Source organism: Micromys minutus (assembly GCF_963924665.1).
Source record: "Micromys minutus genome assembly, chromosome: 16".
In the NCBI taxonomy this organism is placed as follows: Eukaryota; Metazoa; Chordata; class Mammalia; order Rodentia; family Muridae; genus Micromys; species Micromys minutus.
In genome coordinates, this window is record NC_137985.1 from 10666023 (window position 1) to 10684617 (window position 18595).

The window sequence follows — 18595 nt, forward strand, 5'->3', positions numbered from 1 at the left end:
CAGGTCATGTAAAATATTTCATAAAGCATTATCCTAAGTTTTTAATGAAAAAAATAAAGTTGGATGCAGTAAGATGGCTCACGACAGGACTTTGAGTCCTGGAGCCTCTCACACTTGACCTACATGCCTTTGCTCCTGAGTATACACACAATAAATGAACAGACTGTAGTGGCTCTTCCTGGTTGTCAACTTGACCTCATCTGGAATGACCCACAATCCAAAATTGGGAGGCTCACCTGTGATCCTGCTCTTGAGGCATAATGGCTATGAATCCCAGGACTCTACTCTGAGCTCAAGGTCATCTGTGACAAAGCAAGTCCCAGATCCAGGTGTAGTGGTACACACTTTTAATCTGAGACACTACTTCTGTTGGAGACCTACATAAAGACATTGGAGAAGGAAGGCTTGCTCTCTTTGCCTGTTTGCCTTGTGGGACTGAGCATCTACTAGATCCTTGGACTTCACATTTTTAGGGAGTTGGACTACAGACTTTAAGTCACCAACAAATTCCTTACTATATAGAGACTACCCATAAGTTCTGTGACTCTAGAGAACCCTGACTAATACACAAAGTTTTAAAAAAAGTAATTCTTCACATTGGTGGCAACTTTTGCCCATATCCTATTTTTTTAAACATCTTCCCTATTCTAGACAGACCAGACAGCAGAAGATTGGTGTTTCTTCCCATTTTGAGTAAAGTCAAACAACTGGCTTTCATCTTGCCATCTCAGTGATCAGTACAATCTTAAATTGGTAAGTCACTCCGTAGATCTCATTCTCTTTAGCCAAGTGGAAGAGTGCAGGAAGGAAGGCCTCAACTGGTGAAGAACTAAAGAGAAAAGGAACAAGAAAGCTGGATTCTGCCAGGAGAGAAAACATGTATGAAGAAAGCCAGAGTGTGAGGACCAAAATGCTGAGGCCTGAGGATGACTCAACAGCACTTCAAGGGAGGACCACGCAATCACACATCTTGGGTCAATCTAAGAAATGTTACCAAGCCACCAAGAAGTAAAAAGCCCAAGCCTGGTGTCACACACCTTCCATTCCAACACTCCTGAATCATGAGTTTGAGGCCAGCCTGGTCTACAGGGCAAGTTCCAGGACAACCAGGACTATGTAAAGAAACCCTGTCTTGAAAAACAAAACTAAAACCAAAACCGAACAACAAAAGGAAATGTTACTGTGAAGTAGAAGATTCATAGCTGAATAAATGGCACTGAAGACAAGGCTGATCAAAGTGGAGGGCAGGCCAGACACAGCTCCCTTTAGTAATCTAGGAAAAGGCTGTTAGCTGTGCCAACATGGACTCTTGTGGCTATCATTTCTCAGGATTTGTATATTCAAGAATGCACAAGACCTCTTTGCAAAAGAGACATTTACTCTTAGATGGGAAAAAGAGGAAAAGTTATAAAAATATTAGAAAATAATTTGAAATAAAATACTATTTGAGGGAAATTCAATCTCTGCACTAAATTCCCTTCATCCTTCAGTTTCTCCTTTATTTTCATATGGACTCACATAAAGTCAGCTTTGTAACACAAGCCCACAGAGCATGGCAGAGGGACATGTTAATCCCAGAACTTGGGAGGCAGAGGTAGTTGACTTTTCTAAAGAGTGAGGCCAGCCACAGTGAGGTCCAGGACAGAGTGAGTACCAGGACAGCCAGAGTTACTTAGGGAGACCCTGTTTCAGAGAAAGAGAGAGGGATGGGTGGGAGGACGGAGAGGCCCAGCCAAGAAAAGAATATAGATTAAGAAACTCAGCAAAAATGGGAACACATATGTGTTTCAGTTTTCAGGAAAAAAAAAAAAAAAAAAAAAAAAAACCCTGTGCCTTGCTGACTTTTTGCCTAGATTTCTTGGTTCTCTGCAATGAAAGGCTCACAGTAATTTCTTCCTTCATTGACTTTTCTTGCTTTTACCATTTCTTTTAACTGAATGTTTAGCACCCTACCCAAATCACTGCTATTCTAGGCTATGTAGTCTAGCATCAGGTCATTTTTTGCTAGCTATCACTAGCTAAATGGACCTTCACACTTACCTAGCCAGATCACTAGACCCGTGGGCTTTTACAGCCTGTTTGAACCCGGTGCAGGCACATTTTCATTTCCTTTGTTCTTTGTGTAGGCTTGTTTAAGGTGTAGGTCTCTAAAGAGGATGGAGTGGAGACAGATGTTGAGTATGGAAGAGATTGGCAGTTTGAACCACAGTTTGGTCTAGTGGCTTTGTTATGCTAACCGTGCGGGCTTCTCCAAGTGCGCCTTCCTGATTTTACATCATAGGACACTAAATTCCTAACACAGGTTAGTGTTAGGAATTAAATATATGTTAAAATAAATATAATACAAGAAATGTAAACCAGTGGGTCAGTTCTTTAAAATCATCTCCACAGATACATTCTGCAAACTGCAGGCCTTCACACATCCTGACACATTGAGACCTTTAGAAAACGAGAAGCCGAGAATACAGATTAGGTTCTCTAGAGCGAAAACAGGTGATGTCATAGCACGCAGTGCGGTATGGTCACTGCCAAGGCCGGCTGGGGAACTGCAGTTCCTGGAGCTCGGTGTTCTGCGCCAGCGGCAGAAGCACCCCGTCAGGTTTCCGCAACACCGGTGAGCACCCTGCGCCAATCAGGTGCTCGCTCTGCACCGCCTTTGTTCTCACCGGGGAGCAGGCAGCCCGAGTCTGGTCTGCAGTCCGTGGGCTGTTTGTCCCGGGGTACCTGCCTCCCTCATTCTCCTGGGTTGGACATCTGGACAGCCAGAGCTTTCCTCTGTGAATAAGTCACAGAACATAGAAGCTAGACACTGACTCACCGTTGTCAGTTTTAACTCGTTTTAAGAGCCAGTTGGTACTCAAAACCTTCTATCCCAGGAAGGGATTGCGCTCTGCAGGTCTCTAAGCAGAGGCTTCCCACAGGATTTGAAAGAGAGAAACAGTGAGAGACAGAGACAGTATGAGCATGAGTGTGTGTGTGTGTGTGTTTGTGTGTGTGTTTGTGCACGCGCGCGCGCGCGCTAACCTCTGACTTGCTCATGATAAAAGAACTTTCTTTGCTGTGAGAATGATCGTCAGAGAGAGGGGGGAAAACCCCTAAACCAAAGATGTGTTTGTTTGTCTCTAACTCCAATATCTGTATAGACTTCAGACCTCTATCTCTACAGCTGCAGGTAGCTGGTCTTTAGCACAAGACCTACAGAGTGCTTAAAGAGCATAAAGTTCTTTGAGATCTCTGGGTGCAAAGTGCTGCAAGACCGCAGTCTTCCTCACAGCTTTTCTTAGATTTAGGCCGACCGAGAGAAAGCCGAACCACTGCCGCAGAGGAAGGAACGTTCTTGCGTCCACCCTGCCCTCTCAGGAAATGTTTAGCTGGGTCTCAGATCCTCTAGCGAGCTCTAGCTTCCAGCTATTTAATCTCACTCTCTTCTTTCGGCCGTCTTGCAGAGAGGCGTGGCTTGTCCTGAGGGTGGCGCTAGAGTCCCTAATAATTTGCATACACCACACCCCCGCTTATCATTGGCAGACTGGAGTCCCTCCCACCCCACTACCTAACTAACCCACGGTCACTCTTCAGCTTCGAGCCTCGGAGATAAACTTAACTTGCCCGGAGATTCGTGCTGCTCTCGCCTCCCACGATTGGCCGACGCCACTCATTGGCTGCGGGCACGGAAAAGGGCGTGGTCGAAGCCGTCTGATTGGCGGGGGGCGGTGCCCAGCCGCGGCTGCCCTGAAGGCGGCCGGCCTCGGGGGCGGGGCTGCACTGAGGAGCAGAGACGGCCGCGGCTGCTCGTCCTGGCTGGCGGGGCGGGGGTCTGGCGATGGGGGCGGGAGGAACAACGGGCCGGTGAGCGCCGCGGCCGCCGTCCCCGCCGAGCTCGCGCGGGCAGCCGCTGCGCCGTCGCTGCCGCCCGATCCCCTGAGAAGAGAACGTTGAAGCAGCCCTCCGCTAGCGGCCGTGGTGACAGCCCGGCTTCGGCGCGATGAACCGCGGTGGCAGCAGCGCGTCGGCCTCGGCCAACTACCTGCTCTGCACCAACTGCCGGAAAGTGCTGCGGAAGGTACGGCGCGGCCGCGTCCGGCAGCGAGGCGCTCCCCACGGTCGGGGTCCGGGCGGCGCTTGCGGGGGACGAGACGCGAAGGGTCCTCCCGCGGGATCCCCGCGCTCGGCCCCTGGGCTGTAGCCGGGTCTGCCCCGAGGCTTGAAGGGATGCTGGGATGCTGGGAGGAACCGGCTCGGCTGGGGATGGAGGCTGGCCTGAAATCACAGCAGCCGGTTTGGTCTGCAGGAGCCTGGCTGCCTCTCTCTGGTGGCTGACTCTGGGGGGGGGGGGTGTTTTCTTGGACGGGGTCGTTTCTGCCAGGCCTACGGTGCCTTGGCACAGCCTTTTGACATTCTCTTGGTCGGTCCCGAAAGGCACCATGAAGGCATCTTGAACTTTATGCCCATGGGAAACACTGTTCGATCATCCAGCGCTTTCAGCTTGTGTTGGTGGAGGTGGAGGCTGAAGACGACTTGGGTTCGCCCTCCTTATTCCCCACCGCGGTGTGGATCGAGAAAATCCGACCTAGGATCGGCTTATTGCTTTCCAGAGTGACTGATAGAAAGTTTACTCCAGTATTGTTTAGCTTACTTGGCTTAATCGCCCCGTGGGGGATGGGGATTCAGGGAGAGAAAGGATGACAAAATGTCCCTGTAGACACAGAAGAGTTTTTAATCAGATATGAACAGCCTCCTTGACTAATGTAATCTGTCTCTTTTCCACACTCTTATTTTTACATTGCACGAAATGAAATCATTAGGTGAAGTGTTTCTGTTTATCCAGCACCAATGAATTAAAATTGCTGAGCTGTGCATATCCGAGAGCTAAGATGAATATGGTGCCGGTTTTTGTCAATTTCCCTATCTACAGTCAATTTAGGATTGCTCTTTATGCACTAAGAAAAAGAAGCAAGCCCATAAATAAGCAAGCTCAAATATTTGCGCTCTTTGTCCAAAAACTGTTTTTCTTCCTCTGTGGGTCAGGCCAAGTGCCAATCAAAGTTGTTTTTCAAGCCTCTTTTCCCTGCAGTGGAGCTGGCTCCCCCCCCCCCATTCCTATTTTATTTGAGAGCGTCAGGAAAGCAAAGGAATTGCAGGCTTGAAGTTAATCGAACAATTAAATACACCTTAAATTGTGTTTATTGGATATATTTCTCTTAAAAAAGATTTTTATTAAATGTGCATGTTGAGTATGTGCAGTTATTTTTTTCCCATAAACTCCTGGATCAAATTACAGTTGATACTTGCTCAGCTCATTGTAGGGCAGCTTGTGAGAAATGTAATGGATCAGAAGCTCAGTTCAGCTCAGTTGAGTGTTAACTCTTTCACTGCTGGACCAGGTGGCATCTGAATGGAAGTTTTAAAAATTATTGTTTCTTCATTTTTTTTAAGTCAGAACTATCTTTGCCAGGAAAAACAGTGCCAATGAAACTTGTTTAATTTGACTTACTCTTAGTTAAAATGAAAGGAAATGGTGTGTGTGTGTGTGTGTGTGTGTGCTAATGTGGGGAACCGTGCTATAATTGACTTATTTAAGTGATATAACTCTATTTCAAAGCACATTAGATTTTTAACAAAAAATTAAAATTAATGGCAATTTGTTTGGCTAATAGGGTACTTGAGATAGAGATTAGGCTTTGTACCTTTTTATTTTTCTTTTGACCGAGCTTTGATTCTGAATTCATGATACTAGCACTAATGACATATTTATGTTTTTCTTTCAGTTTTTAAAGAAACTAATATATCTGTTTACCTGGGAAGACCATCTCATTCTAACCATAGCTATAAGGAGGAGAAGTGTGTGCAGAGGGGGCATTCACAGTTTTCTGTTTTATAATTGTACACACCTCTGCCAGCACCCAGTTTTCAGTAACTGCAAGGTGTTTAATTTTGACTCATGTAGTGGCATGAAATAAGTTTAGATGAGAAAAGAATTGTTTGTGCCAGTTAAGACATGATCTGGCAGGCTTGAGGGATGGCTCAGCTGTTAAGAGCACTGACTGCTTTTCCAGAGGTCCTGAGTTCAATTCCCAGCAACCACATTTTGGCTCACAACCATCTGTAATGGGATCCAATGCTTTCTTCTGGTGTGTCTGAAGACAGCGACAGTGTACTCACATACATAAAAATAAATCTTAAAAAAAATAAAAAAAAAGACATCATCTGGCAACATTGGAAGCTTTTTAAGATTGCCATTCTTAAACACTCTAGAAAGAAATCAGTATCTAGCATTAAAGGCTTCATCATCCTAAAAAATCCACATAAAGTTTATCTCTATGATGTTTTATTTTTGGATATGGTATGGCTAACTAAAGTTAATGTACAGCCCTCACAGCCTGATCTGTATATTTCTTGTCTCCGTTTAATTGAGTGCGGTAATAAGCAAGCACATTGGCTTTTAGCTGAGCCAGGACCACAGTGGAAGAATGAATGTCTTCTGCATCCATGTCAATGGCCCTTGGTTATTAGGACTGTCATCACTGAGGAACAAAGGCCTTTACCTTTGCATAAGGCAGAAGCCCTTTTTTGGCTGTGAGTAATACATGTACTATACGATGGCTTCTGAAGAAACTTTAAAAGGAACTAAATTAACCTTTAAAGGAAATAATTTGTTTTAACTCTATGTCCCGAACAGTGAATTGTGTATTGTATGGGAATCTTGCTTCTTCTTAGAAGTACTTTCACAGTTTTGGTCCAGTGTCTTGCAAAATAAAGAGAATTGTTAAGTATTAAAAGTATCTGACTTGGGTCATAGAAGAATAAAGAAGGAAGCAAGAACATCAGATCCATAGCTCTACGTCTGTCACCCACTGTACAGCGTAATGCGCTGTCTAACAAAGGACATGCTGTTTACTTTTGAGGAAATTCCAGTGATGACCGCAGGGATCTAATCTTTCATTTCAAACATGAAAGGGCTAAGCACATTAAGGAAAGAAGGTAGCAGTCAGCCCATTCACCTGCCATTTCAAAGTAAGGTGGCATGGTACACATGTGAGTGTTGGACTAGTATTACTGTTAGCTAAATAGAATTAAATATAAATTAAAGAACTTAACATTTTAATTTCTTCCTTCCTTTCTTTCTAAGTAGTTCTAGTGATGCATCTTGCTGTGGCTAGAGTATTTTTTCGCTTATACATTTTGATATTTTATAACTTTTTGATGTTTTTATAACTAGAGAGGCTATCGAATAAAAGGGAAAATGTTAGTTTGACATTTATGAGCCTTGCTTACTATAATCAAAATGGTCAGCATTAAAATTTTAATATAGTTCAACCAAAGGAATGCATTTCCTTACATCACTAGCCATCGTCTGCCTTTGGCTAGTGAGTTGTCTTATGTTTTATATTTTTGATTGTGAGATGGTTTTAAAATAAATAACCTAAGCAGAGATCAAGCAGTGAATTTGTAATAGCAAACCTAGAAGCAGTGTTCTTCAAAGTCTCTCTATGGATCCCTAAGATGCTTCAGAGTATTAAAATACTTTTGTTGGATTAAATATTTAATTATGTGTTCAAATATTTTTAATCTAAAATATAGATATTTGAAAATATACCCATCATTTTAACACATTGGAATCTATAATAACTCGTTACAAGATGGTAATCATGATATGAGGGCAATGATGGCAATGTGGATATTTGCATTAGAGTTTTTATTACATTGATTATTACATTGAAAATTGCCATTGTGAAGGCATTGGCCTTTACAAGAACATCCCTTTCTGTACATAGCTCCTCATATCATATATTTGTTTCTTGGACCACAGGTTTGGTAATATAAAAAGCGGTTACTTTGTGACAAAATACTTAACTAAATTTGTTACTTTTTGTATTTAATACTTCATAGTTCAACATAAGGTTTAACTTGTAAAGTGGCTTCTGCTGTTTTTCCTAATTTATAAGATATTTCAGTTCAATCTTTGGCACTGGTGTTTCAGTTTGGGGTAAGTTGCTAACTTCCTTGAGATGCAGTTTTTTCCTGTAGACTACACATTGTTTCTACCTGTCTTGTGGTGGCTTTTGTGGCTTAGAGTGTATGTAAGCATTATACAAACCCTCAAATGTCACTGTACAAGAATGGAAAAGCTCAGTCTATGTATAATCCTCTAACACACAAGTTAGAAGATTATAGCCAATAACACACACTGAGAATTTTGGCTAGTTATCATTTCTTAAAGGAATTTTAATGATGGCTAGTAAGAGAGAGGTCATGATGGTGTTTTGCTTGAGAGGAACCCTTATGCATGTTTTTGGTTTTCACATGTTCATTTGTTTCCTCTTGTCTTCACAGACATCCTCCTTTAAAGAGTAATGTGATACAGCACTTCGGATTTTCAGATAATTTAATTAAATTGCCTTTGACAAGGAAGATTGGTATTTGTTTTGAGAAGACCATTGATAAGGGTGATGTGCCCAGGATAAAGCAAGGGCATCTAGTTACTCAGTTTAGGAGGAGAGTTATGAAGTCTCTCAATCTTTCCAGCTGACTGTCCCAATTTGTCCTTTGCAGACAGTGACCTTGCTCGTTTAAATAGTGCCTTTACATCATCCCAGCTTTCTCTGAAAACTGAGGTTCAGGTGACAGCGTGTATGCCATCGTTGTCTCTGTGATGGACTTGTCCCCTGCAGTGGTGAGGCTGCCAGGGACTGTCTCTATTCCATACTCAGTCTCCGAGGAGTACCCCAAGGACACCTAGAGCCAGGACTAAGAAAGTCAGTCTTTGATTGCAAAAGCTAAAAGAGAAAGAATGCCAGGGAGCCAGCTGCCCCTCTAACTCTTGGGTGCTAGCAGTCACATCACCCCTTTTTCTGGGCCTTGGACTCTGGGACTACACCTAGGACTCAGAGGTGCTAGAACCTGAAAACGTTTTTTTACCCTTTTTTGCTGTGTATAGAAGTAGTGAGGGTGTAATTGCGCTGACCTGTTAGCATCAGTATCAAGGGAGTAACACCACTCAACATTGTGGAAAACAGTGTGTTGCATTTAAGACTGCTGTTGAAGAAGTGTAAGCTTTACATTTTGTTGAGTCTTTACTTGAGAAGTTCCATCCTTTTACATGTGTGAGGCAGTGGGAAGGCTTACAGCACCTCTGTGTAGGAAGCCGCCTGTCTCATGTGTAAACATGTGTAGTAGTTTTAGTACTGAGCTGAACCAGCCAGTTTTTCATGTAACCTACTTTACTGAGAAGAAAACAGACAAACTTTGCTTCCTCAGATTCAAGTGCTTAAGTAAACATATATATTAAGGTGCAAACAAATTTTTATAAAATTCTGTTTGCTTCCATTAAATTAGTTTGATTTTGTGCTTTGTTTTTGAGACAGGGGCTCATTATATAGTCTGGCTAGCCTGGAACTTAATATGTAGACCAAGCTGTCCTCAAGTTCCACAGAGATCTGCCTGCCTCTGCTTCCTTAGTGCTGGGATTAAAGGCTTGTTCTACTATTCTAGGTGTAAATTTTTCATTTTTAAAGGTCTCTCCTCTTGAAGTGAAGGATTAATGGGTGTGATTTTTTGATAATACAACAAACCCCAGTAAATTAGTGTTTTCCTAACTACTAGTGTGTGAAAGCTGCTACCCTTCCCTTCTTTCAGCCAAGAGCCAAGCCATTCATTACATCACAGTGGGCATAAGCTTTGGGTTTGGCTATTGATTCTCATTACATTGACAACAAATATTGGGAGTTCTTTGGGGTTTTTTGTTGTTGTTTTTTATTTTATTTTTTTGATTTTTTAGGATCCTGTTACTAATTTTTGAGGTGTTTATTAAGATTACATAAAGATAAAATATCTATACAAAACTGCAAGGATGGTTTTTTTAATATAGTACAAAATGTTAAGTTATGATTTCAAAGGAGTTATTTACAAGTTTTGATGTGATATCAAAGAAAAGTATTCACAATTGTCTACTTTTTAAAGCCACATATGTGATTTTCTTTAAATATTCTTCAGTCAAAATATCAGCCAATGAATGCAGAAAATCCAGGTGTCTTATGATAAACAGAAACTAAGGAGATTTGCAAAAATGTAAATATGAATATCACTGTTTTGTGGTGGAAAATAAAGTTTTTATAAAGATGCATGATTTGTGTTAACATGTAATAGACTTTTGTTTTAGGTAAATTACACATTTCAACTTTCCCTAACTTTAATTCTTACTGTAACTATTGACAGTTATAACATACAAATGCCTGGCATTTGCAATACTTTTTGAGTATAAAAGGCTTCCACGAGTGGGATGTCTGCAAACTGTAGGCTGGAGTTGCAGACAGTACAGTATAAGTGGGAGGAGTTCCGTGGAGAAAATAAAAAGAAAGTCCTGATAGCACTGGCAGAAAATATGAATAAGGCCAACTAGTCACCTCTGTTCTATGAGGAGATGCTTAGAGATACTTCCTGTCATCTTTTTCTTGCTACTCTAGAAGCTTTTCTCTTACCATGGGAAGACCTTGATTAACTACAGATGATCTTTCTCTGGTTATGAGATAGAAATTTGGTTCTGAAGGGGCTATTCTGTTATGTGAGGCAACTGATGAAATGTGTGGTCCAAGGCTATGTGCATCATACTCTAGTTGATGGGTGGAAACAGAGGTAGAAGCAGGAGAGGAACCAGGGAGAATCAGATCAAAGAGAAGTTCAGTCTCAGGGCTCTGATGTCATCATTGTGTGACAAAGGGAAGAAAGCAAGAGCACTGGTGTGGATGAGAATAGCACAGTTCTGCAATCAAGGCTTCTGGCAGCTTTCTTCACAGGTACCGGGCAGCTGTGTGTGTGTGTGTGTGTGTGTGTGTGTGTGAGAGAGAGAGAGAGAGAGAGAGAGAGAGAGAGAGAGAGAGAGAGAGAGAGAGAGAGAGAGAGAGAGAGAGAGAGAGGATGTAGATGTGGTGTGTAAGTACATGGAAGCTCAGCAGCCATCAGCAGGCTGCTGGCCCTGTGGTCTCCAGGGTACAGGACAGGGATCTGTTTACTCTCTGTGATTAACTAAAACTCGAAAGTAGCAGCAGCATCTGGCCTATCGTTAGATATCATTGTGATAGGCATGAGGAAGGAAGTAGACTTTGCCACTAATCTTCCCAGCCTTTACTTTCTGCTATAGCCTGGACACCAGGCTATCCAGCTACTGCATCGGTTTCCTTCCCATATTCATAAGAGATAACAGGTTACCTGGATTTGTGTCTTATCAGATAGTCTCTTATTTGGGATCTGGTTCAAGAAGTTGTTTTGTTTTTTTAACTCTTAAATGATGAGATTTTTATTTAACCACATCGGTATTGGCAGTATATTCATATTGGATGCAATACAGTAGAGCTGATACAGTACAATCACACCATTTCCAAATTATATCCTCAGGTGTGTGTGTGTGTGTGTGTGTGTGTGTGTGTGTGTGTGTTTCTAGATTGGTCTTACAAGGAACATTTTCTGAAGTACAGCGACAAAGATGATTTGAGAAATACAGTGTACAGATGCCCAGGTAGGTTGTTGTGTTTTATTGTTTGGTTTGCTATTTTATATATTTTGTGGCTGTGAGATTATTTTAACTAATTATTCCTACTAGTCTTCGGAGAGTGATGTCAGAGAAAGAGCATCTACTAAGAGAGTGTGAGGACACCAGCCTCTGCTCCTAGCTATGCTTAGAAATAGAAAAGGGCCACTGCGGCATTGTGAACCCAAGCTGTGAATGCCTCTTAGAACCTGGCAATGTTCTGCAAGGAGTGGCTAGTTTAGAAGAGTAGTTAAGGACAACAACAACTCCCAAATGTTTTGTTGGTATCTCTGCAGATTCCCCTTGGGTAAAGGGTTCTGCTTGACCTTTGTTTCTCCTCCAAGTCCTTTTCTTCCAAAAACTCCTACACAGCTGCAGGCACCTTGGTCACCAAGTGCTCTTGTTGCAACCATGAAACAGCGTTTTGTAAGCTCTGACTACCCCACAGCTAGCCTTTTTCTTTACTATTCACCCATTGCTCGCTAAGCCAGATATTGGTTGTCACCAAGGAGAAGGCATTACCGATACACAGTTTCAGGTGTATTTTGTACTATCAATACAAAGCAGCTTTGGTTTATGTGCTCCCTGGGTTGCCGGTCTCCATTAGCTGTTGAGTTCTATGTATGTTCACAGTTGTCACAGTAAACTCCCCCCCCCCCCCGTGTGTGTGTGTGTGTTTGAATGTAAACATATGTGTGGTTGCACTTATCTCTGCATGTGTGTGGAGGACAGAGGTTGACATTCATTAAATATCTTCCCACCTGCTTTCCACCTTATTTCTTGAAACCAGGTCTTTCATGACCCAATTCAGCTGGAGTGTCTGGCCTGCGAGGCCCCCAGACCCTCCTTTCTCTCCGCCATCTCCTAGCACGGGGTTGTAGTCAGCTGTTTCCATGGCCAGTCTTGCATGGGTGCTAGAGAACAGATATAGAGCCTCATGTTTGCATAGCACACCACTACCCCCGAGCCCAGCCCTCAATTTTTAATGATGAAGAACTGGAACTCAGAGGGCTTCTGGAACTGGCTGTGGGTCATAGTACCAATAAGCAAACAGGATCTGAGACCAGTTTGAGATCCAAAGTGTGGCACAGCATACAGACATAAATACTGCATGATTGTATATTCCACATTTTTTAATATGAAAAACTCTTATAAAGCAAATTTGAATGTACTGAATAGGAACCTAGAGCCTCAAGAGATTAACAGGTATGATCTCAAATTTAGATGTATTCTACCCTTTTCATTATTAATGATTTTAAATGAGGTTATTAACAGTCTGGGTCATACTCTCTTAATATGAGTAATCACAGGATTAATTAAGACAGATATAGGGTTTTTATTGTTGTTGTTGTTGTTTCTTTTATGGCAGTAGAACTCAGGGCTGTGCACATGGGAAACAGAGTTGAAGTGTTTATAGCAGTTTTCATCTATTTACATTTATCTTTTCAAATCCCCAGTTATGAGACCAGTTTGTCCTGATGTCAGGATGTCTTTTTTCTAACTGCCCCCTTCACACTTGAGCCCTCTTCTTGCCAACCGCCAGTGATGACTCAGTCACACAGAATCACCTAGGACTGCTATAGCCGGTCTAGAAGAATGAAACCCCCAGGAGATAGCCTCACTTTTTGGTAAATTCTTTTGCAGTGCTTTATGAAGATAAATGAGAAAGTCCTTTCTACCATCCAGGTCAGCAAGCATCAGTTAAAGGTGGCAAGAAGCACTGTGTCCGCAGTGTCCCTGCTTACTGTCCCTACCCTGGTACCCTGCATTTGCTGTGTCCTCAGCACAGTTCTATCCTTTAGCTAGCTCTGCTCGGAGAGAGGGCTTCCTGTGCAGGTCTGCTGTTGTAGATGAGGATTGCAAGGGTTTCCACAGAGAGACCTAGGAGGCTCTGTGGCAGAGCACTGCAGATTCCTTGGTCTGCAGAGGTGCTAGCTGATGAGTCTGCACATCTGACCACTGTTCACAGAGGAGAGTTGCTCCTGCCTCTCTACCAACTGCCTTTCCTAACTAGCTTCTCAGTGGGGTGCAGATATGAGCACTCAAGAAAAATTATTTATCTTCTCATCAGAATTTTTCTGTATAATACTTAAAATTGGTAGGGTCTTAGTTGGGCTACAGGATACCTATTTTTTGTGTAAATACATTATGTTTGAGATACACTATATTTACACTATATTAGTACTATATAATCCCATGTGTATATTAAACATAGCTATAAGATGTAGGTTCTAATATTATTTAGGCTAAGTTGTTGATGCTTGGAAATTAGCATGGCCAGGGTGTGAGTCAGTAGCAGATTACTTGTCTAGCATGTTTGAGGCTCTGGATTCAATCTTCATAATGCATAAAAGAAATTAACATAAACTAGTAATTTTATTTGATTATACTAGAAAAATATTTAGTAGTTGGCTCTCTTCAAAATGAGGGAGTGTATGTTAAGGTAAATAGAAACACTTTTTGGTAAAACTGTAATTTCCATTTTAATATCAGTATGTTTTGTGTCATATACTATTTATTTTAAATGGCTCTCACATTCTTAGACAAGAAATATTAAGTCTGTTAATATCTACAAACTGCTCAATACTATATGTCTTCCATTAATTTCTTTATTCCTTCATACATATATCCTTCCTGGTAGGTACAAAAAAGAGAGAGAGAGAAGATGGAAAGGCCATGATTTTTACCTAAGCAGTTATTTTTTCATTGTGCCTTTGGGTCTTTTGAAGGTTGTCAAGGTTATGGTCAGACCTTACATTTTAGGGCACAAAAGGCTTGTGTTGTTTCACAAACATCATGTCTTCAGACACAGCAAATAGTATAGAGTGTACTTCTTTTCTGTTCGTGGATGAGTTTCCGCCTGCCTTCCTTAGCCAGTCTTGACGGAGCTCCCATGGAGTGTGCATGTCATGTATTCGCCGGAGCTGACCAGGGTACCACATGATGTGAGCTGCGTGAGTGTTGGCCCTGAGGGATATTGTGAGGGGGATATTCACTAGAAGGTAATCTTTCTAAGGTGTGTTCTCAATACTTCTAGTTAGGGTGAGCTTTTAAAAATGAGGCACTAAGCATTTGCTCAGTGACTGTAATATGGAACTGTTTATCTGTGTCGCGTATATGTAAGTGCATCTGAATGTGAAGCTTTTCTTGGTAGAAATCTACAGATACTTGGAGCAGTGACAAAGGCATTCAGTGTGCGTGGTTCAAGACCGTTGGTCAGACAGAATTCTCACTGAATGCGGGTTGACAACCCTGCACTTAGTTCTGGAGGGAGCAGTTTGACAGTGCTCACCTAGAACTAAAGTACACACAGCCCATGTGTTGGCATGAGTGACATTTTTTAGCCTCTTTACTCTTATGAAATACTTATCAATGTGTTGGTTAAAAAAAACAACTTAATGATATATATAAAAATCCATATGTAATGGAAAAACTTTGCAGTTTAGCTGGCTTTGAACTTTTTAAGGCAAGCACACATATAAAATGTATATATTTGTACCTTGCTTCCTTTACTGGTTAGTCACTAATATCTGTGTGGTTATGTTTTCCTTTCTTTGCTAACTGTTGCCTTTAGGAGAGGTATTGCAGAACACCTTTCTGTGGTGGGTGTATGTTACACATACCTCATAGCAGAGGCCTGGAGCCCATTTCCTCCTTTTCTTCCTCATAAGTATTTAATGCATCTTAGTGATTATGGGTAATTAACTATTTGGCAAGAATTATGAATGCCTGAAAACAAAGATATACTGTGTAGAGACCAATCAATTCAAGGTGACAGAGTTCTCAAATAAAGATGTAAGTTCTCAGATAAAGATGCCCCCACCCAACTTGTTTTTCCTTTTAAGACTTTCTTTTGGAAAGAGTCAGGTATTAGCAGGTAGTAGCCATTCCCAAGGTTACAAATGCTTGGGAGAGTGGTTTGGAGTCTCTGAGGAGCCAGATGGGCGTCAGTCTGGAGGTTGGATCTATAGTCACAACTCATATAGGCCGACTTGGAACTTTTGAGGGTAAAACCATCTGTTTTTTATGGATGATCCTAACAGATCTTCCATATGATCCCTGTGTATTGTAAGGTGAAGAACCAGTGGTCTGGATTAGTCCCTTTTAAAATTTTTAAATAAATACTATTTACATACTAAAAGTTGCCAGACCCAAAGTCCATATACCTCTCTCAGCTTTGACAGTCAGACTTCGTGTTCAGAACAGAAACTATACAGTTCACACTCAGTTTTACATACTTAATGCTTTATCTACCCCCAAAGCAAAAACTATGACAGAATAGCACTAGAGAAACAATTATCTTTATATCGTCTTTCACGACTCCTGAGGCCTTCCTTACCCCCTTATATGTAGCTTTTCTTGTTCTTGTTTCTGCATGTTTTACTGTGTCCACATTTGCTCTCACGTACATACCTTAATTGGCTAGATTCTGCAGCTGAGAGAGATGTGCTTTCTTTGTTTCTGAGATTGTGACCTTAATACAGTATGTTCTGAGTTCAATCCACTTTCCTGCTGGTTTCTTAGCTTCATTTTTCTTTAAAGCTGAGTAGTAGTGCTTTTCTTAAGCATATTTTTCAAACAATATTTGTCAGACATGAGGTGGATCTAAACTGGTTCTATTCTTCTTAGACAAGCACATGGTTAATAACCTAGACCAGTTTATGAATGTTTTGCCTGTATGTATATGCCAGTGCCCTGCTGGCAGAATCCAGAAGTGGGAGTCAGATCTCTTGGAAGTAGAGTTGTGAGCCACTGTGTATGTGCTCAGAATCAGATCCTGGTTCCTCTGCAAGAGCAGCAAGTGCTATTTACAATTAGAGTAAATTACAAAGGATATCTGGTTATATAAGCAAGAAACTGTTGAGTCAGACAACTCACAAGGAAAGTAATTTTTTCCTTAAAGAGGAAATAGGAGATGTATCCTAAAGATATACCAAAGACTGATTTTTTTTCTTTATTGTTTGAATCCTTATTGGTCACTTACTTGCCTTGTATAAGTATCAGACAGTGACATCAGGGGGCTACACACCTACTTCTTATGTGTGTACTTGTGCACACACATGCATACACACACAAATGTTACTAAGTGGAAGCTAAGTCTTTGCAAAGCTCAGAGTACTTCAGTCAGTCACAGTTGTATTTACAGAAGCAATACAACTAATTTTATTCTGTTGGGTTGATTCTAATTTTGTGATAATGGGTGTTTTCCTTATGTTATATCTAGGACTAAACTTGAGCCCGCTGTTGATCTTAGCAAGCTCATTACATGGTCCCTCCCCCACCTGCAGATTCTCTTAGGTGTTGGCTGCTCAAGAAGAAATTGCAGCTACTTAATTTAAAATCTTGAAGAGAGATGCTTTTCTATTGACCATTTTTCTGTCTTCTGTGAAGAAAGGACTAATAGAGTGCCTTAAATAGAACTGTCTCCATGGCAATGGACAGTCAGCTTTTGACTTGGAGTCTCATAAAAAAGGAAATTTAAAAGTGTATCTTCATGGTCTGAAATAGCAGTATGGCGTCAGTAAGGCATGTGAGTGCTTCCCATCAGCCACCGTGCTGTTGACTTCACCAGAATAAGGTGTCTTTGTTGAGTGACATTTGATCTGAGCATTTTTAGTCTGGACAACTCCACCTCTTAGTCAAGGGGTGAGAGTGATTCCACCCAAATTGACAGTAAACTTGAGAGTCTCTTACAGGCTTAGGACTGAGTGTTATTTATCCCTGGATATATTCTTGCAAAGAATTAAATTCTGACCAAATGATGGGTTATTCATGATTATATTTAAACAGAATTATCTCTGAAATAGTGGAAGCAATAACAATATTTGAAGTTTAATAAAAATTGTGTTTTCTAGTCCCTATAATTTGTGATCTTCAGATCACTTATCTTGTTTAAAGGACAGCTGGTAAACTGTCCTTCCCCCACCCTGTTCCTGCTTCTGCCCACACCCAAGTAAGAGACAGAGCCCTTTAATTAGCTCCTGGGCCACCTCACCATCCGTGAAGTTCAATAAAGGTGCACTCACAGTAGACTCTGGGATGGGAAAGGCTAGTTCCTTTTAAGTATGTAATGTTTCCATTTTTAAGAAGATAAACACAGAAGGAATATCCAAACTGATGAGATTATTTGGAGTTGCTGGGATTACGGATTATTTTAATAATGTTTTTTATTCTTGTTTGTAGTTTGTTTTTATTGCTATACATGTATTCATAAACATATTAAAAGCTGTTACTGCACATGTGTGGCAAGCACTCAACTGAGCTACAGCATCTCCCTTTGGGTTTTATAGATGATTAGGTTATTTCCAATTAACAATGGTCATCACACAGAAAAACCTAAACACTCAAATATATTACTGTATGAAACAGAAGGGTGGTTAAATATGAAATTCTTGTGAACTTCTTGCATGTGGTTACCAGAAAAAGCTTAGTCCTCTAGAGCAAAAGAAATGATTATTTCTTGTTAGACATGATCTGATTGAAATTTTGAGGTCATCATTCCTTGAGGCAGTATTAGAGGGTCTTCACAGCTTATCCTGTGTATTCTGTGTAAGGACTTCATGAAGTTGAGATGCCATCCCCACTTCATGAAAGAATATCTTCCTGCTGGACCAACACAGTATCAGTACTATGGTAACACACAACTTTCTCTAGAAAAATGTAGATTAGGGAAACAATTTCATTTTTAAATTATTACTTAACAAAACCCAGCTATCTTGTTTTCTAAATTAGAAAAAACTCATATTTTCTAAGGAAAATACTTGTCAGCTTTTGTGCAAGAGTCTCATTGCCATATGGCCTTGTGAATTGCTAGTTTATATGTCGAGAAAAAAACCTGTTAATTCTGAGCTGATGGAATTGAACTGACCCTTGTTCCCCACAGCATTCTCATGTGCCATTTGCATGTCTTTCCCTGGGGAATCCAACGAATCCCAGTAGAAGAAGTCTGCCTTTACATGTACTCTTTGATGTCCATATGTCTTAGCGTGTTAAAGTCTTTGAAAACATTTGCCAACTAAATTTTGCTTATTAAACATATGTGCCTGTCCAAACTATAATTTAAAATGATTTTAC

At 41.1% G+C, this 18595-nt stretch overlaps 1 protein-coding gene across 1 annotated transcript in view; it reads left to right on the top strand.

The window, feature by feature from the left end:
* Positions 1-3912: 3912 nt before the first annotated feature.
* SESN3 (sestrin 3) overlaps positions 3913-18595 on the top strand; it is a 47252-nt gene continuing 32569 nt past the window's right edge. Inside the window, exon 1 of the mRNA XM_080929824.1 lies at positions 3913-4060. Within this exon, the coding sequence (XP_080785950.1) occupies positions 3983-4060 (78 nt within the window). The 5' untranslated portion in view covers positions 3913-3982. The remainder of the gene's footprint in view (positions 4061-18595) is intronic.